This window comes from Watersipora subatra, chromosome 9, assembly GCF_963576615.1.
Source record: "Watersipora subatra chromosome 9, tzWatSuba1.1, whole genome shotgun sequence".
Classification (NCBI taxonomy): Eukaryota; Metazoa; Bryozoa; class Gymnolaemata; order Cheilostomatida; family Watersiporidae; genus Watersipora; species Watersipora subatra.
The window spans coordinates 49,980,077-49,994,478 of record NC_088716.1 but is presented as its reverse complement, the minus strand read 5'-3'; the positions used below and the strand labels follow the sequence as shown (position 1 = coordinate 49,994,478).

The window sequence follows — 14,402 nt, the reverse complement described above, 5'->3', positions numbered from 1 at the left end:
TTGGTATTTTTCTATCATTTGTGATTGTTTTTGATGTTTGAGGTGATCTGACTGCCAGGATGTTTCAAGATTAAGCAATTAAGCGAAAGTGCGATTATGATAGAGAAACTGACGAATAAAAATGCATAACACTGCCACTTGAACACAATAGTTGATATCAACTATAGCAACTAGTGATGTCATGTCACATTTTTTTTATTCGGAGCGTTTTAACCGTAATCAAGTTTTGTCGATTTTAATCTCAAAACATCCTGGCTGTCAGATCACCTTCAACATCGAAAATATTTGCAAGTGATAAAAAATGTTGATACTTGGTAATAAAGTTTACTCAGACTTTGTGTAAGTTCATCTTGAGAGAACTGTTGAGTCAGCATCATGGTTTCTGGTCTGTTGGTTTGACAGCGAGGGATGCCATGTCTATTAGCTCTTATACTGGCTCATTGATAGATGTTAACGCTGATGTAGGTAGTAGAACGAGTGGCAGCAATGCGGAGGGTAGACTAAGGTCATCGTTTTATGCTTTGCTTTTTTGTAGATTTTATCAGAAATTTGCTACTATTTTTGCCATGCACATACAGAAATAATGAGGTTAGCAATCTCTATATTAGCGTGTTATCAATTATACAGCTGGCATAACCTTCGTCGAGCATCATCTATTGTTGATGTGAATCTGCAAAGTACGGTGAGAAGCCAGACGGCTGGCAGGGCCCGAAATCACTACCAGTCTAGTCTCAATGCTGACATCTCCCTCGGAGAGATGTTGGGTAATCCCTTGGAGATCAGCAATGACCTTCTTGCTCAGCAAGGCTTTGGTGATGGTACTCCAGATGTTTACCACGCTGCCACAGCATACTCCCAGCTTCATCAGGTGTGAACTTATGAGCAACATGCGGTTGTGCTAAGTATTCTTATTTGCATCCAGAAAATACTGGCTTTTTCCTCACCACATAGAACTATTAGGCTAGAATAACAAGGTAACCAAACCTCAAAAGCTTGACTTAAGTTGGTTTATGTTTTGTGAAAAGGTTTCGCTGTTCTGATGCTATTTGTCAGGTTCCATCCACCAATTGGGTTTTTGCTTGCACTATTAAACATTGCAGAATAACATTAATTTTTTTGTAATTTTTTACAAAATACTGACACTGTTATATCGGTTCTCTATTTGTAGTTGGCTCTACCTTGATATGACCTTGATATGACTAGTCCTGCTAATTGATTAAATTTAATGCTTGTATCTCCAGCTGTGAGCAAAGTTACTTATATCTTTGCAGTTTTTCTGTTCATGTAATCTGTTAGCTAAATGTAGAGTCCAGAACTAAAAATGGTTATATCGCATTTTTGAAAAATCATTAGCTATGCACCATTTTAGACATAGACAACTTCGTTGCATCACACAATTTTTAATGTTAAAGGTTGACTTGCAACAAAATTCACATTACAGTTATTTGGTATCAAAAGATTCACCATGTCTTACTCTGTTGTGTTGTAAGTGCCAAATATGTGGAAATGTGATTACAAGCTCTTAAAAGCTCAAAAATGAAAAGCCGCCGTAGATTGGAATCTCTTTATTTCGATGACGTAATCACGAAATTTGGTTATCGTCTTGTCACGTATGTTTTCACGTAAATTGAAAGGCCAATACAAAGCTCAATATAAAACTTATAGTAGTACTAGTTTATGACAAACACTTTGGGTTTTACTGAAGACCCCGTATCAAATATAGATGCTCGCTACTTTACAGTTTTGTTTCGGCATTATTCAATCGTCAAGTTGTAATCTGATCATGTGACCCAATACTTCACAAATAATTTTTGCAGCACTTTTTGATTATCACAGGTGACCAACAGGCTTGTCATGATTATCAGACAATGATATGTACTCATTCGAGGTAAGGTTAAAAAGTTTAACGATTTTTTACGGTAAGTTATAAGATATCAGTGCTAAAAGTGACAGCATCACGATGACAATAAAATAGACGCGTAAGATCAATAGACATAGTTTTATTGAATGCGTGAAGTATATTTGTGAAAATATTTCGACGAATAAGGTTGCAAGAAAGTGTAAACGGAAACCATCTCTCACAACTACATCACATTTGAGCCGTTTTGGAAAGGGAATCCAAACTACAGCAGTCTGGTGTGGCTGCAATTTTCTGTACGTTTTTGAGCTTTTAAGAGCTTGTAATCACCTTTCTACATATTTTGCACCTACAACACAACAAAGTAAGACATGGTGAATCTTTTCATATCAAATAACTGTAATGTGAATTTTGTTGCAAGTCAACCTTTGAAAATTCTGATATCTATGAGGCATAAAAATAACAAAAAATAACGCATGAAAATAAAAATTATTGGGTAATAATTGAACTAGCTATATTTGGAACTGTGACATGCAACTCATGAACTTATACATGCAACTCAATCTTTTAAAAACGTAATGCATAATTTCAAATGCACTCTTTGAATTTGCTTATTTAAAATGCAAAAGTAATCATACTGTACAAGTGACATACCAATAATTACTACCTCTCATAGACATATTGCCTATACTTAATGGTTGATATTATAATATAATAATAGTTGATAGGTCTACGCTACCTCATGAAAATGAAAGGAATCCAGGCTTGACAAAGATCAGATATATGCTTGCTTATTGTCAATGTCTTTATTAGATTCACACCAGCGAGAATAGTCTTCATGAAACCAATGCGCTGAGGTGCAGTAACCTTTCCTACAGCACATGTGAAGGTCCAGGAACAGTTTCTCAAAGGTCTCCTCATGGACATTCCTTGTTTCAACCCTCATCTCCTTCCACACAGGGCAGCATTCCGACTGATGCATCTCGGCAGCGGATACTAACATTTCAAAATCCTCGTAATGTTGATCTTCCTGATTCTACTACACCCGACGCTTCTTTGATGACTGAATCAAGTCCAGATAGTCCTCAGCATAGAACTATCGGTGCTACAAATTTGAACAATGCCATTCCCTTTTTACCTGCTCGCCAGACTGGGTCATCCGTAAATGGATTCTCTTCAAAGAAGAAAGAATTGTCTTACAGCCAAGGCCAACATTCTGCAAGTCCGAGTGGCATGTCTAATGGTGCATGCAAAAGTTCCACAAGTTGCAATGTCTCATCAAGTAGCCAAGCTCAACATTCTATGAGGGTGGATGAATCGTCTAGAAACAAGGACAAATTGTCTAATAGTCAAAATGAACTTTGTAAGAGCAGGAACGCATCGTCTAATAACAAAGGCAAAGCATCTATTCACAAGAATGGATTGTCTATCAGAGACGAACATTCTATAAGCAAAGTCGGGTCGTCTAGCAATAAGCACAACTCCTCTGCCAAGACTGAGCAATCTCATAAACAGAAAACTCTGGCCTCTAGTTTAGGCGGTCCGTCTACTGCAACCGAGTCATTGCTACAGCCTTCAGAAAGCGGTTCTTCGAGCAGGCCTGGACTGTCAACACACAGTGTTCTTGATGCCTCGGTTTTTGGAGTTTCCTTACAAACTGACTCGCTCTCAGCTCGACCAGTGCCATCAAACTCAAGTATGGCCCGAAGTTTGGCTACAGCTACGCCAACAATACGCAGACCACAGAACAGTCTTGCCTTCTTTGAACCTAATGTTGCTGTGGAAGCAGCACAACAAGCGGAGCAGCAGGACTTGATGGCAGCGGGAAGCAGAGTTTGGTCAGATGTCCTCAAGTTAGTTAGTTGCCTCGAGGGTCCACAAGGTATACCCTTGTTACTCTTTGATATATAATGCATATCCTTTGGGATATCTCATTACTGCTTATGTGTTGCGGCCATAATGCTTAAATAATTAAAGATTAACTTACACAAAACTTTAGTAGATTTTACCAGAAAGTACCATTATTTTTTTATCAATTATGATTGCTTTTGATGTTTGAGGTGATCTGACTGCCAGGTTGTTTCATGGTTAATTAATTATATCCGCTGTTAAAACGCTCAGAAAAATTCTGCGCAAAATGATGTCACTAGCTGCTATAGTTGATATCTGCTATCGCGTTCGTGTGGCTGTATTGCGTGTCTCTATTCTGTCTGTTTCTTCGCAACTGTAGACCTCATTGCACTTTCGCTTGATTTGAGCATTTTAACCATGATCAAGCTTTGTTGATTTTAATCTTGAAACATCCTGGCAGACAGATCACCTCAAACATCAAAAAATCGCAAATAATAGAAAAATTTATTAAAATTTTGTGCAATTCATCATTAACCTCTGAAACATAATCCTTATCTCACAGGGATATCTGATATATAATCCTTATCTCATAGGGATATCTGATATATAATCCTTATCTCATAGGGATATCTGATATATAATCCTTATCTCATAGGGATATCTGATATATAATCCTTATCTCACAGGGATATCTGATATACATGTATAATCCTTATCTCATAGGGATATCTGATATATAATCCTTATCTCATAGGGATATCTGATATATAATCCTTATCTCATAGGGATATTTGATAAATAATCCTTATCTCACAGGGATATCTGATATATAATCCTTTTCTCATAGGGATATCTGATATATAATCCTTATCTCATAGGGATATCTGATATATAATCCTTATCTCACAGGGATATCTGATATATAATCCTTATCTCATAGGGATATCTGATATATAATCCTTATCTCACAGGGATATCTGATATATAATCCTTATCTGATAGGCATATCTGAAATATAATCTTTATTTCATAGTGATATCTGATATATAATCCTCATCTCATAGGTATATCTGAAATATAATCCTTATCTCATAGGGATATCTGATTAATGCTCATATTTAACTGGGTGTTCCTGATTTCTTCTGCAGATCTTCTCTATTACACTTCCTATAGAATCCAGTAGTTTTCAGTTTAAATTCTCACTATGCAGGACCCAGAGTGTTTTCCAGTCGACTCACAGATCTCTTAGCTAGACTTGAGATAATAGTTCAGCAAGAGGAAATGGCCCCTATCGGCAGCCAGATGCCAACTAGGACAAGGTAGGCTTATCTACGCTTATTGTTGACTACAGTTGCGCCTTATTGCGACTTCCTGTCATGATAACCCTTGCAGCAGTGGAGTACCTTTTGTTATCAAAGGGTGAATGGTAGCCTGTTCTTTAGCAAAGGCAGAATACCAGCTACCTACTACATCTTTCTGCACAGATTAGCTATTGCTCTTTGACTGTTACAGTAGTAGCTCTCTCCTTTATTAACGCGGAACTTCAAGTTCTGCTAACTTTATTTTTAAACACACCATTTTGCTCCTTCAGCTGCGAGTTTATGAACTGCTGGAACCTTATTTAAATTTTGACTATTACAGTGACTGAATTTGATAAATAGAAGGGCAGTCTACTCTCGACGGATTAAACTCTAGAAAACCACGTGATGTGCGTATGTATGTCTGCATTCCGGCTATAGATATAGCTATAGCACACGCTGATTATTTTACCGATGCAGCCACGCGTTACGACACCCTGTTAAGAAACATTTTTCGTAAGGTTCAATTACTATATCTGAGGTCAAGGCCAATTCTTCTCGCGTGGACAATTACATTGTTTCTGTGGGAAGAGTCTCCGTAGAGTACGAGTGTCTCCGAATTCAAAGTTTTGATGGATAGCTTCCGGTGGAACAGTAACTTTTTATAGGTCAATTATAGGTCAATATTCAAGATCAAAACTAGTTCAGGTGTTAGCCTTGAAAGTTTGGTTATCTAGGTTTTTATTGTTTAGTACTTTATATTGCTTCTTTAGTCTTTGGGTGTTATTAATTCAGAATGGTCTGCCTAGCTTTTTTAAACAGTTTAATCTCTATCACGCAGTCTTCTCAAAAACCTCTACGACGCTGTGCTTCGGGCAAATAGCAGCTCACAACACTCTGAGCCTATCAACGCTAGGATACAGGATGTACTAGATAAGCTGCGTGACCTGTCTAACCCTCTCGACATGGGAGACAATATGAGGTAAGGGAATCTGCACAATTGTGAATATCTTGACAATGGTTTGTGATCTGTTGGTTTACAGCGAGGGATGCTTTGTCTTTTAGCTCTGATCCTGGCTCATTAATAGATGTTAACGCTGATGTAGGTAGTAGAACGAGCGGCAGCAATGCGGAGGGTAGACTGAGATCGTCTCGTTCGGGTGAGTTCTGCAGATTGTCTCGTCATAAAGTCTTATTAATGTTGATAGGAATACTTACCAACTTTTATAGTGGCTACTGACTTTCTATTGAGAAGGTACAATTAGTCTGTGTAAATGACTATCAGGCTTGTTTTGAATGACTAGTGTCTGTAAAAACCTGAGATCCTATACAAGAAACTGAGTTCTCGCAGCACTTAACCCTCAATAATCTCAAGCTTCTTGTATTGATTGTGTGACAAGCTAAAAGTACTTCATGTCCTATTTGCATTCAACTCTTTTTCCCCTTGTGATTTTACGGAATTCATTTCTTGCATTCTCTTTCAGCTAAGTCGAGTTTCTCACTTTTGTAGTTGGTGTGAGCACTTCTGAGACTGGGAGAAACGGGGACTTATCTCCTGTTCTTATTGGTCATGTGAGACCAGATGGCCTGAGGTTGCGTCTCAACTATGCGCCGGGTAGGTAGTGGCTCTGATAGCTCTGAAAGTATGATGGGTTCTGAAGTGATGAAAGAGTCAATAGCTCTGTTATTCTAACCAGTCCGCTGTCAGTTATGAGTAATTACGTACTTGTGCACTCATTCCATATTGCAGATTACTCATTAGAAGAGTGGAGCAGTTGCTAGTTTTCTTGGTTTCGAACTTGAATGCATGTGTTCAATTCCTGTGCAAATTATCTTTTCTAATACCCTAAGGGTGGCTTCGGACAAATGGTATCTTTTATTATAGTGAAGACTAGCCGAATGTCCGGTGTTGCACAGGTATTAGAAACAGCTTGTAAGCATTGGCAGGTATTGTAGTTGCCTGCACCTTGCCATAAGCCTGGCACATTGCCCATGACTAATTTATGTAGGCTAGTGTCAGTATTGCTAAACTTACAATAAGAGCCGCAAGAGCAAGCTTCAGTGACGTTGCGTAACTGAGCCCTATGAGTATTTTAACCCAAATAAAGACTCATATCGCCAAATTTATAGGTTATATAATAATCTATCAAATGCTACAAATATATATATATTCATGAGAGAAATATATCATGAAATATTATATATTCGCGAGATGCAATGAAATATTCATTGCATCTCGCATATCTTAATTGGTTAGGTTATCGCCTGGTGAACGGGAGGTTTCAAGATCGAATCTTCTGCAATACAGATTTATTATTGCTAGATACTAATCGCTATAATAGCTGGACAGAGAAACAACAAACTGAGATTTATATATATACCGTAAAACCTCTAATTGAATGCCAGCTCAATGTGAACGCCACCTCGATTGACCGCCACCCTGAGGGAAGCGTTGAAAATAGAGCGCCACTCTCTAATTGAACGCCACCTCCATTTGACATCTACTTTGAAATTATTTTATTTTGACGAGCCCATAATATCAATTGATCAGTAGAAAAGTGTCCACAAAATCTTATTCTTAAAGAATAGAGAAAGCATAATATTATTATGCTTTATTATTCATCTTGAGGTGTTGACTGATGTTCTAAAAAAAGAATCAAGGAGATTGACCAACTAGAAGCTGAGATATAGCCAGCCAAACACAGGTCTACCAAAAAACAAAAGTGTTTTGGTAATCATCAATATATGACGTATGAAATCGACTTGTGTGCCATTGGTCAATTAAGCCAACTAATGCGCTCTCCTGTAACAATCACGGCGTTTTAATTGGTTTAATCCCTGGAAGTATAGAACAATCAAATTGGGCCTAACAATCATCGTTCCTAGAATTCCGAACCAGTCCCTCTGACGTGTAGATTAGTTTTAGCATAAAATAATTACACGCATCTATTATTTCGCAACATTTCGCTATCTTGCTAGTTCAGCTCAGTTTTGTTGTTCTCCTACTTAGCTTCCCTATTCAGACTCATCTTTAGCGTTGTTCAGATTTTTTAATTATAGCTAATAAATAGAATCAATTAAATCAATCATCAATCTCGGTTATCATTTGGAATTTTCTACAAATTATATTAGTTACATCATTTATTCTATACGCAGTTATATTATTATTTTGTATAATATGCATTATGAATATTATATAAATCATAAAAAATAATCATAGATAAAATAATAGATCAATAGAAAAATCAAAGCAAAAGTTATCGTTTTCTTTTCTTATAGCAAGAGCAGCACGGTCAAGTTAGTCTTTTTAAGATTATGGCTGTAGTGAACTTCCAGTCTGTTAATAGTGACGATAATCATGAAAATCAACTGAATGCTGCAGTAGATACACAGTAGAAGAATGCTGCAGTAAATACACAGTAGAAAAATGATGAAGGAACAAAAAGTCCCATTCCTATTTCTTATTCTAAACAAACTGCAACTCGCGGATATCGCATATAGACTATACACGCGCCGTTCGTTGAACAGATGATCTTTGGAGCATATCCGTGGAGATCGAGTTAAAATTTGAAGCACAATAGTCAAAATCTGCTCTTCTGCTTTAAAAAATCATGGCGAGGAATTGTGGGCAAATGCCTTTACCACACAATGTTTGGATGATTTTCCTGAGAAACCAGAGCTAGTATGTAAATTATTTACTATCGCGAGAAGCGTTTCACATCTCGTAGCCAAAACAATCATTATACATAACGGCGGTAAGGGTGCGCAACTCCGGCACATGACCATTAAGTCGATTTTATACGTCACAGTTTTCGGGATTTTCGAAGGGTTTTCCTCTGATTCTTTATTAGGTAGACCTGTGTTTGGCTGTCTATATCTCAGCTTCTAGTGGGTCAATCTCCTTGATTCTTTTTTTAGAACAACATTCAACACCTCAAGATAACTAATAAAGCATAATAATATTATGCTTTCTCTATTCTTTATTGAACAGTTTACATTGATAACAATTAATTCTCTTGTTGTCCAACTCCAAAGCTTTTCGGTTTATTTTTGTTAAAACTTTGAAAACAACACCATAAAAATAACTAATAACTGCCTCAGGCTAATAATAGTTCCTTATTTAACGTGGTCTTGATACACCGAAGTACATGTACATATATGTAAAAACGGTTTACATTGACGATGGTAGATGAACGACTAGTTTTAGGGTGAAGGTTGCGTTTAGCGAGCAAAACTTTTACGCATTCTGTTTGTGCTAAATGCAACGCGTAAAAGTATTGCCCTGCCAAAAAATTGTTTAGACTCTAATATCGACTAGTTCAGCACTGCAGAAGAAGAGTGGAGGTCAGAAAACGAGTTGAGGTCAGAAGACATTGTGGAAGGTACTGGACAACCAGAAGAAGCTCGTTCCATCGAAAGCAACAATCAGAACACAGCTATCTGAGCAAACGATGGAAATATTTTTGTTTTAAAAATGTTAATTTTTGTTTCTGCTTGAAATATAAGTATGGTTCGTTTATGTCACTTGTTCATGAATATAATATTTGTAGCATTTGATAGATTTTTGTTATGTAACCTATAAATTTATAGATTTATAGCATATTATTTAATAGCATCCTTGCAGTTATCTTAACACGGCTTACAATGGATCAACGCTCATAACTCCTCTTCTATTGTGCATAAAAAGCTAGTTTTGGCTGCAAACTGTAGCAAACATATCAATGAGTGCAATGAGCTTTTTGTCAGCATTGTTTAATATAGATATGAAATAAAAATATGCCTTTACATTTAGAATGCAATGACAAATTGAAAGCTCTAACAAGTTGCAAGGCACAGGCTATAATATCATCGCAGATTAATTGCAAGCAATAGATAACAATTGGTAGAGATATCTCTTAGCTTCCCAACATACTTTATCTAGAGATCTTTGACATGTTAGAGGTAAGCTAGCAGATTTATTGCATCCAAAAGGTTTACCATCACTCCACCGGAACAAAGATGGCAAAATATAGGCGATATTTGCTTCGTCTGAAAAAAGGGCTAAAATTTATCCTCCCAAAATTCTGACGAGCCATTTGAAAAATACAACGCCAGCCTTTATTTGCATGCCACTTCCAAAATAGAATGCCATGGCGTTCAAATAGAGGCTTTACAGTATATAGATTAGAGTATGTTGCTATTTGAGCTCTGTGCAACCCTTTGGTTTATGGTAGGAGTTCTCTTCTCTCTCTCTCTTTGAACTTCCATGCAGTGATACCTATCACCATCTTTTTGGTTTTTCTCACTTACATGTGTGTGCATTGGAAAGGTCTTTAAAAGGAGCTTTCTTATACATAATCACTTGTCTGTTCTGTAGGTCCACCAGATGTGACAAATGGTAAGTGACAGCGGATTACAGGATAGAGAACTATATTCGCTATTGAATGAACGTTTTGAGGTCAAATCTGCTGCCAAAGCCAACTATGTTAACTCATTGTTATTGTCTCCTTAATTCACCAATGTCTTGTAGCATTTAGTTAAATAATTTCATTCGTTTGTAACTTTTCTAAGTTTGGCAATGATGAAAGAATCAGGTTGCATTGTTCAAAACCGTGAAACTTTAAGTAGTAAACAGTTTTTAAAGTTTTCAGTTCCTAATATGTTTTATATAAATGCTCTATTTTAATATTGATCACTTTCTTCTAGTGAACTGTAACCTTCTTCATCAGTATATATATATATATATATATATATATATCAGCTTTGATAATTTTATGAACCTGTTAGCAGGTTTCTAGTTAATCTTTGCATTGCAGGCTCGGATACAATGCCACAGCGGATACAGAGGTGGCGGCTAGATGATCAAGTAACCAACCTAGATGACTGTGATAACGTTATCCTTCACAGGTGCAGGGTGAGTGGTGAAGTTTCTTAAGCGCTTATTAACTTATATGCCATGTAAGTTGTGGGGATCATAGGGCAGCAGGCTCGTTGCATTTTGTTGTGAAATTCTCTTTTCAGCTTGTTTAAGATAAAGATTTTTAATTCCGGTCTATGTGTATGATCGCTATGAATTAGTTGTCCTATCCTGCGTATTTATGCTTGTGATTAGTCTTTCATAATAACAGTTGTGACTTGCATGTAAAGCTTTACTTGAAGTTTGACTTGCAACAAAATTCACATTACAGTTATTTGGTATCAAAAGATTCACCATGTCTTACTCTGCTGCTTTGTAGGTGCAGAATATGTAGAAATGTGATTACAAGCTCTTAAAAGCTCAAAAACGAACAGTTAATCGCGACCATCACAAAACCGCTGCAGATTGGAATCAATTTATTTCTCTGACATAGTCAAATGATTTTATTATTGTTTTGACACGTGATGTTCTCACGTGAATTGTAAGGCCAATAAAAGGCTCAATATAAAACTTCCCGTAGCACTAGTTTATGACAAACACTTTGGGTTTTACCAAAAAGCCCGTATCAAATATAGATGCTCGCTACTTCACAGTTTTGTTTCGGCTTGGTCTAATCGTCTAGCCGTAATCTGATCATGTGACCCATACTTCCTGCCAAACAGCGCGAATAGTTTTTGCAGTATTTTTTGACTATCACAGGTGACCAACAGGCTTATCATTTTTATCAGAGAATGATATGCACTCGTTCGAGCTAAGGTTAAGAAATTAAATGAATTTTTACAGTGGATTTTGAGATATCAGTGCTCAAAATGACAGCATTACAATGGTGATGATATAGACGCGGAAGGACAATAGACATGGTTTTATTGAATGCGAGAAGTATATTTGTGAAAATGTTTCGAGGAATGAGGTTGCATGAAAGCGTAAACAGAAGCCATCTTGTTCAGCTACGTCCCATGTGAGCCGTTTTGGAAAGGGATTCTACTCTACCACAGTTTCGTGATGGCTGCGATTAACTGTTCGTTTTTAGCTTTTAAAAGCTTGTAATCCCATTTCCACATATTTTGCACCTACAACACAGCAGAGTAAGACATGGTGAATTTAAAGGGGCAACAAATTGAATGATATTCTTTTGCTAGATACATAATGATGCTGCCATAGACATCTCCCAGGATGGCAGCATGTTGGCTGTTTTTGTAAAAAATCCAACAACGGCACATTGCCCAGGTGTGTCCCGATCAGATTCCATGCTGCGGCTTGTCTCACTGAGGGAGGAGAGTCTTGGCGATGTCCTCCATCAAGAGGCTCTGGGTAACTGGCCATATTTCAATCGTGTTCTGGATGCTGTTTATGTTCAGTAAAAGTGGTAGTATCCAGCTGTATCAATAAGGTCTGCTACTCTAGTACCAGTGGCAGGAGGCTCAAGGCGCCTATAGATTATTCAGCTGTGGAAAAATATCAAAGGATACTCATTAGAAGTTGTCTTCTGAGCATAGCTCAAGGGATATTCATTAGAAGTTGTCATATCTTGTCGGAAGGTAGAAGTTGTTTTCTGAGCATAATTCAAGGATATATATTGCTACTTGAGGGTGTAGTTCATAGAATCAGTTACTATTTGTCACCTCAATTTATACATGAACTTTTCTTCTAGTGATATTCCAAATAGTCATTTTTACTATAAATCTAAAAGCTTTTAATTTCATGATACTGCCCTTCTTACCACTAACCATGCCCTTGACCTCTGGCATCTGTGTTACGGTGGATGAAATGAGAATAATAGTGGTGATAATAATAATTGTTAACCTTTGTGAGGTACTATTAGTCGAACCTGCCTTTCAAATGCGCTGTGACTGGATTTGAGGCCAGCTCTGCTCTAACTCTGAGATAAATTGATCGGCAGGGTTTCTTGACAATGCAAAAGTTTTTAACAGTTCATTGCCAAATACATACAGTCTGATAGGAGAGTCATGCAGATTTGGTAAGAGTCTTCTAGTCTCATCACAACACTGTCCTGAATTTTGTGTTTGTTCTATTATTAGACAATTTGACCAAATGCATTTACATTAAACCTGCCCTTTGTCAGAATAAAAGCGTAACATGTATTAGGTAAATTTGGGCTGCAGCTGGTGATAGACGATTTCTGCAGCTGATGAGAGACCAGTTCTGCAGTTGGTGATAGACCTGTTCTGCAGTTCATAGACCTGTTTAGCAGTTTCACAGGCTAAATGTATCAAAGCAACCAGCCAATAGGCTTTTAGGAAATTTGCTCCAAATAATATGTAGCAAATGATCCTTTAGCCATTGTGGGTAGGTTGTTGTGGCTAATATCTGATGGTGTCATTGTATGTACTGAGAAGCCTTGTTCTGTATTTTAGGCAAGCCTCCGGTATCTGTTAGCTTCTCACCTCTAAACGGATACATTGCAGTTGGTTTTGTTAATTCGCATCCTTTAAGTCTCTCTCGAGATCACGCTATGCTGAGATATGACATCTATAAAGTGCCTGAGGCACGAAGTCTGAGATTAAAGGTAAACACATTAGAACACTGTTATGTAGGCTATGCATATATCTTCCCCCTGAAAACTTAACCCTTTTGACCCTGGCTGTCCTTGTCGGTGTATATCAGTATCCGTTGGTAATTGGTCGAGGTGTGGGACATTTTAAATCTAAATCTGCTCATAATCAAATGATATTTGGGGAAATATTAATAAACAAGTCGAACAACACACTGCAAATGTCACCAAATAAAAAACTCACATTTTTTTGGGCCATCACCATCAAAATTCATATGATTTTAACAAATTCTGAAAATGTTTGCGGTATCATCATATCCATCGAGCACACGTTCATTATCAATTTTAGCTCAAAATCATCTGCAAAATTATAGTAAGTATCACATAATTCTTCCTCTGCCCCATTATCGTCTACCAACAAATCACTTACCGACAAACGAGTCGTTTTAAAATTTTAACGATATCGTCCCAGTAAATAACTCCAAAGATTTTCACTTTTGTTTTGTTAAAGCTATAAAATCAAAAACATGTTAATAACTGTCTCAGGCTAATTGCAGTTCCTTGTTTAACGTCTTGAACTTTGATGTGCATATATAAAAAATGGTGTGCAAGTTTTGGGTCAAAGGTTACGTTTAGCAAGCAAAACTTTTACACGTTGCATTTGAGCTAAATGCTACTTGTAAAAGTTTTGCTTGGCCAAAAATTGTTTGGACGCTAATATCGAAGATATTGGACAACCAGAAGATGTTTGTTCCATCCAAAGCATCAATCAGAACGCAGCTATCCAAGCGAACAATGCAAATATTTTTGTTTTAAACCATTAATTTTTGTTTCTGCATGTAATATAAGCATGGTTCGTTTATATCACTTGTTCATGAATATTTATTTGTAGCATTTGATAGATTATAATAAGCTATAAACTTTCAGATTTATAGCTTATTATTTGATAGCATCATTGTGGTAATCTGATCTTATAATTGATCGACG

At 37.0% G+C, this 14,402-nt stretch overlaps 1 protein-coding gene across 1 annotated transcript in view; it reads left to right on the top strand.

Moving 5' to 3' along the window:
- The window catches only part of LOC137403652 (activating molecule in BECN1-regulated autophagy protein 1A-like), a 29,458-nt gene that overhangs the window by 11,329 nt on the left and 3,727 nt on the right, over positions 1 to 14,402 (top strand). Inside the window, exons 7-16 of the mRNA XM_068089630.1 lie at positions 628 to 868; positions 2,672 to 3,740; positions 4,920 to 5,028; positions 5,849 to 5,989; positions 6,073 to 6,167; positions 6,518 to 6,622; positions 10,364 to 10,384; positions 10,803 to 10,900; positions 12,043 to 12,214; positions 13,279 to 13,430. Of these exons, the coding sequence (XP_067945731.1) occupies positions 628 to 868; positions 2,672 to 3,740; positions 4,920 to 5,028; positions 5,849 to 5,989; positions 6,073 to 6,167; positions 6,518 to 6,622; positions 10,364 to 10,384; positions 10,803 to 10,900; positions 12,043 to 12,214; positions 13,279 to 13,430 (2,203 nt within the window). The remainder of the gene's footprint in view (positions 1 to 627; positions 869 to 2,671; positions 3,741 to 4,919; positions 5,029 to 5,848; positions 5,990 to 6,072; positions 6,168 to 6,517; positions 6,623 to 10,363; positions 10,385 to 10,802; positions 10,901 to 12,042; positions 12,215 to 13,278; positions 13,431 to 14,402) is intronic.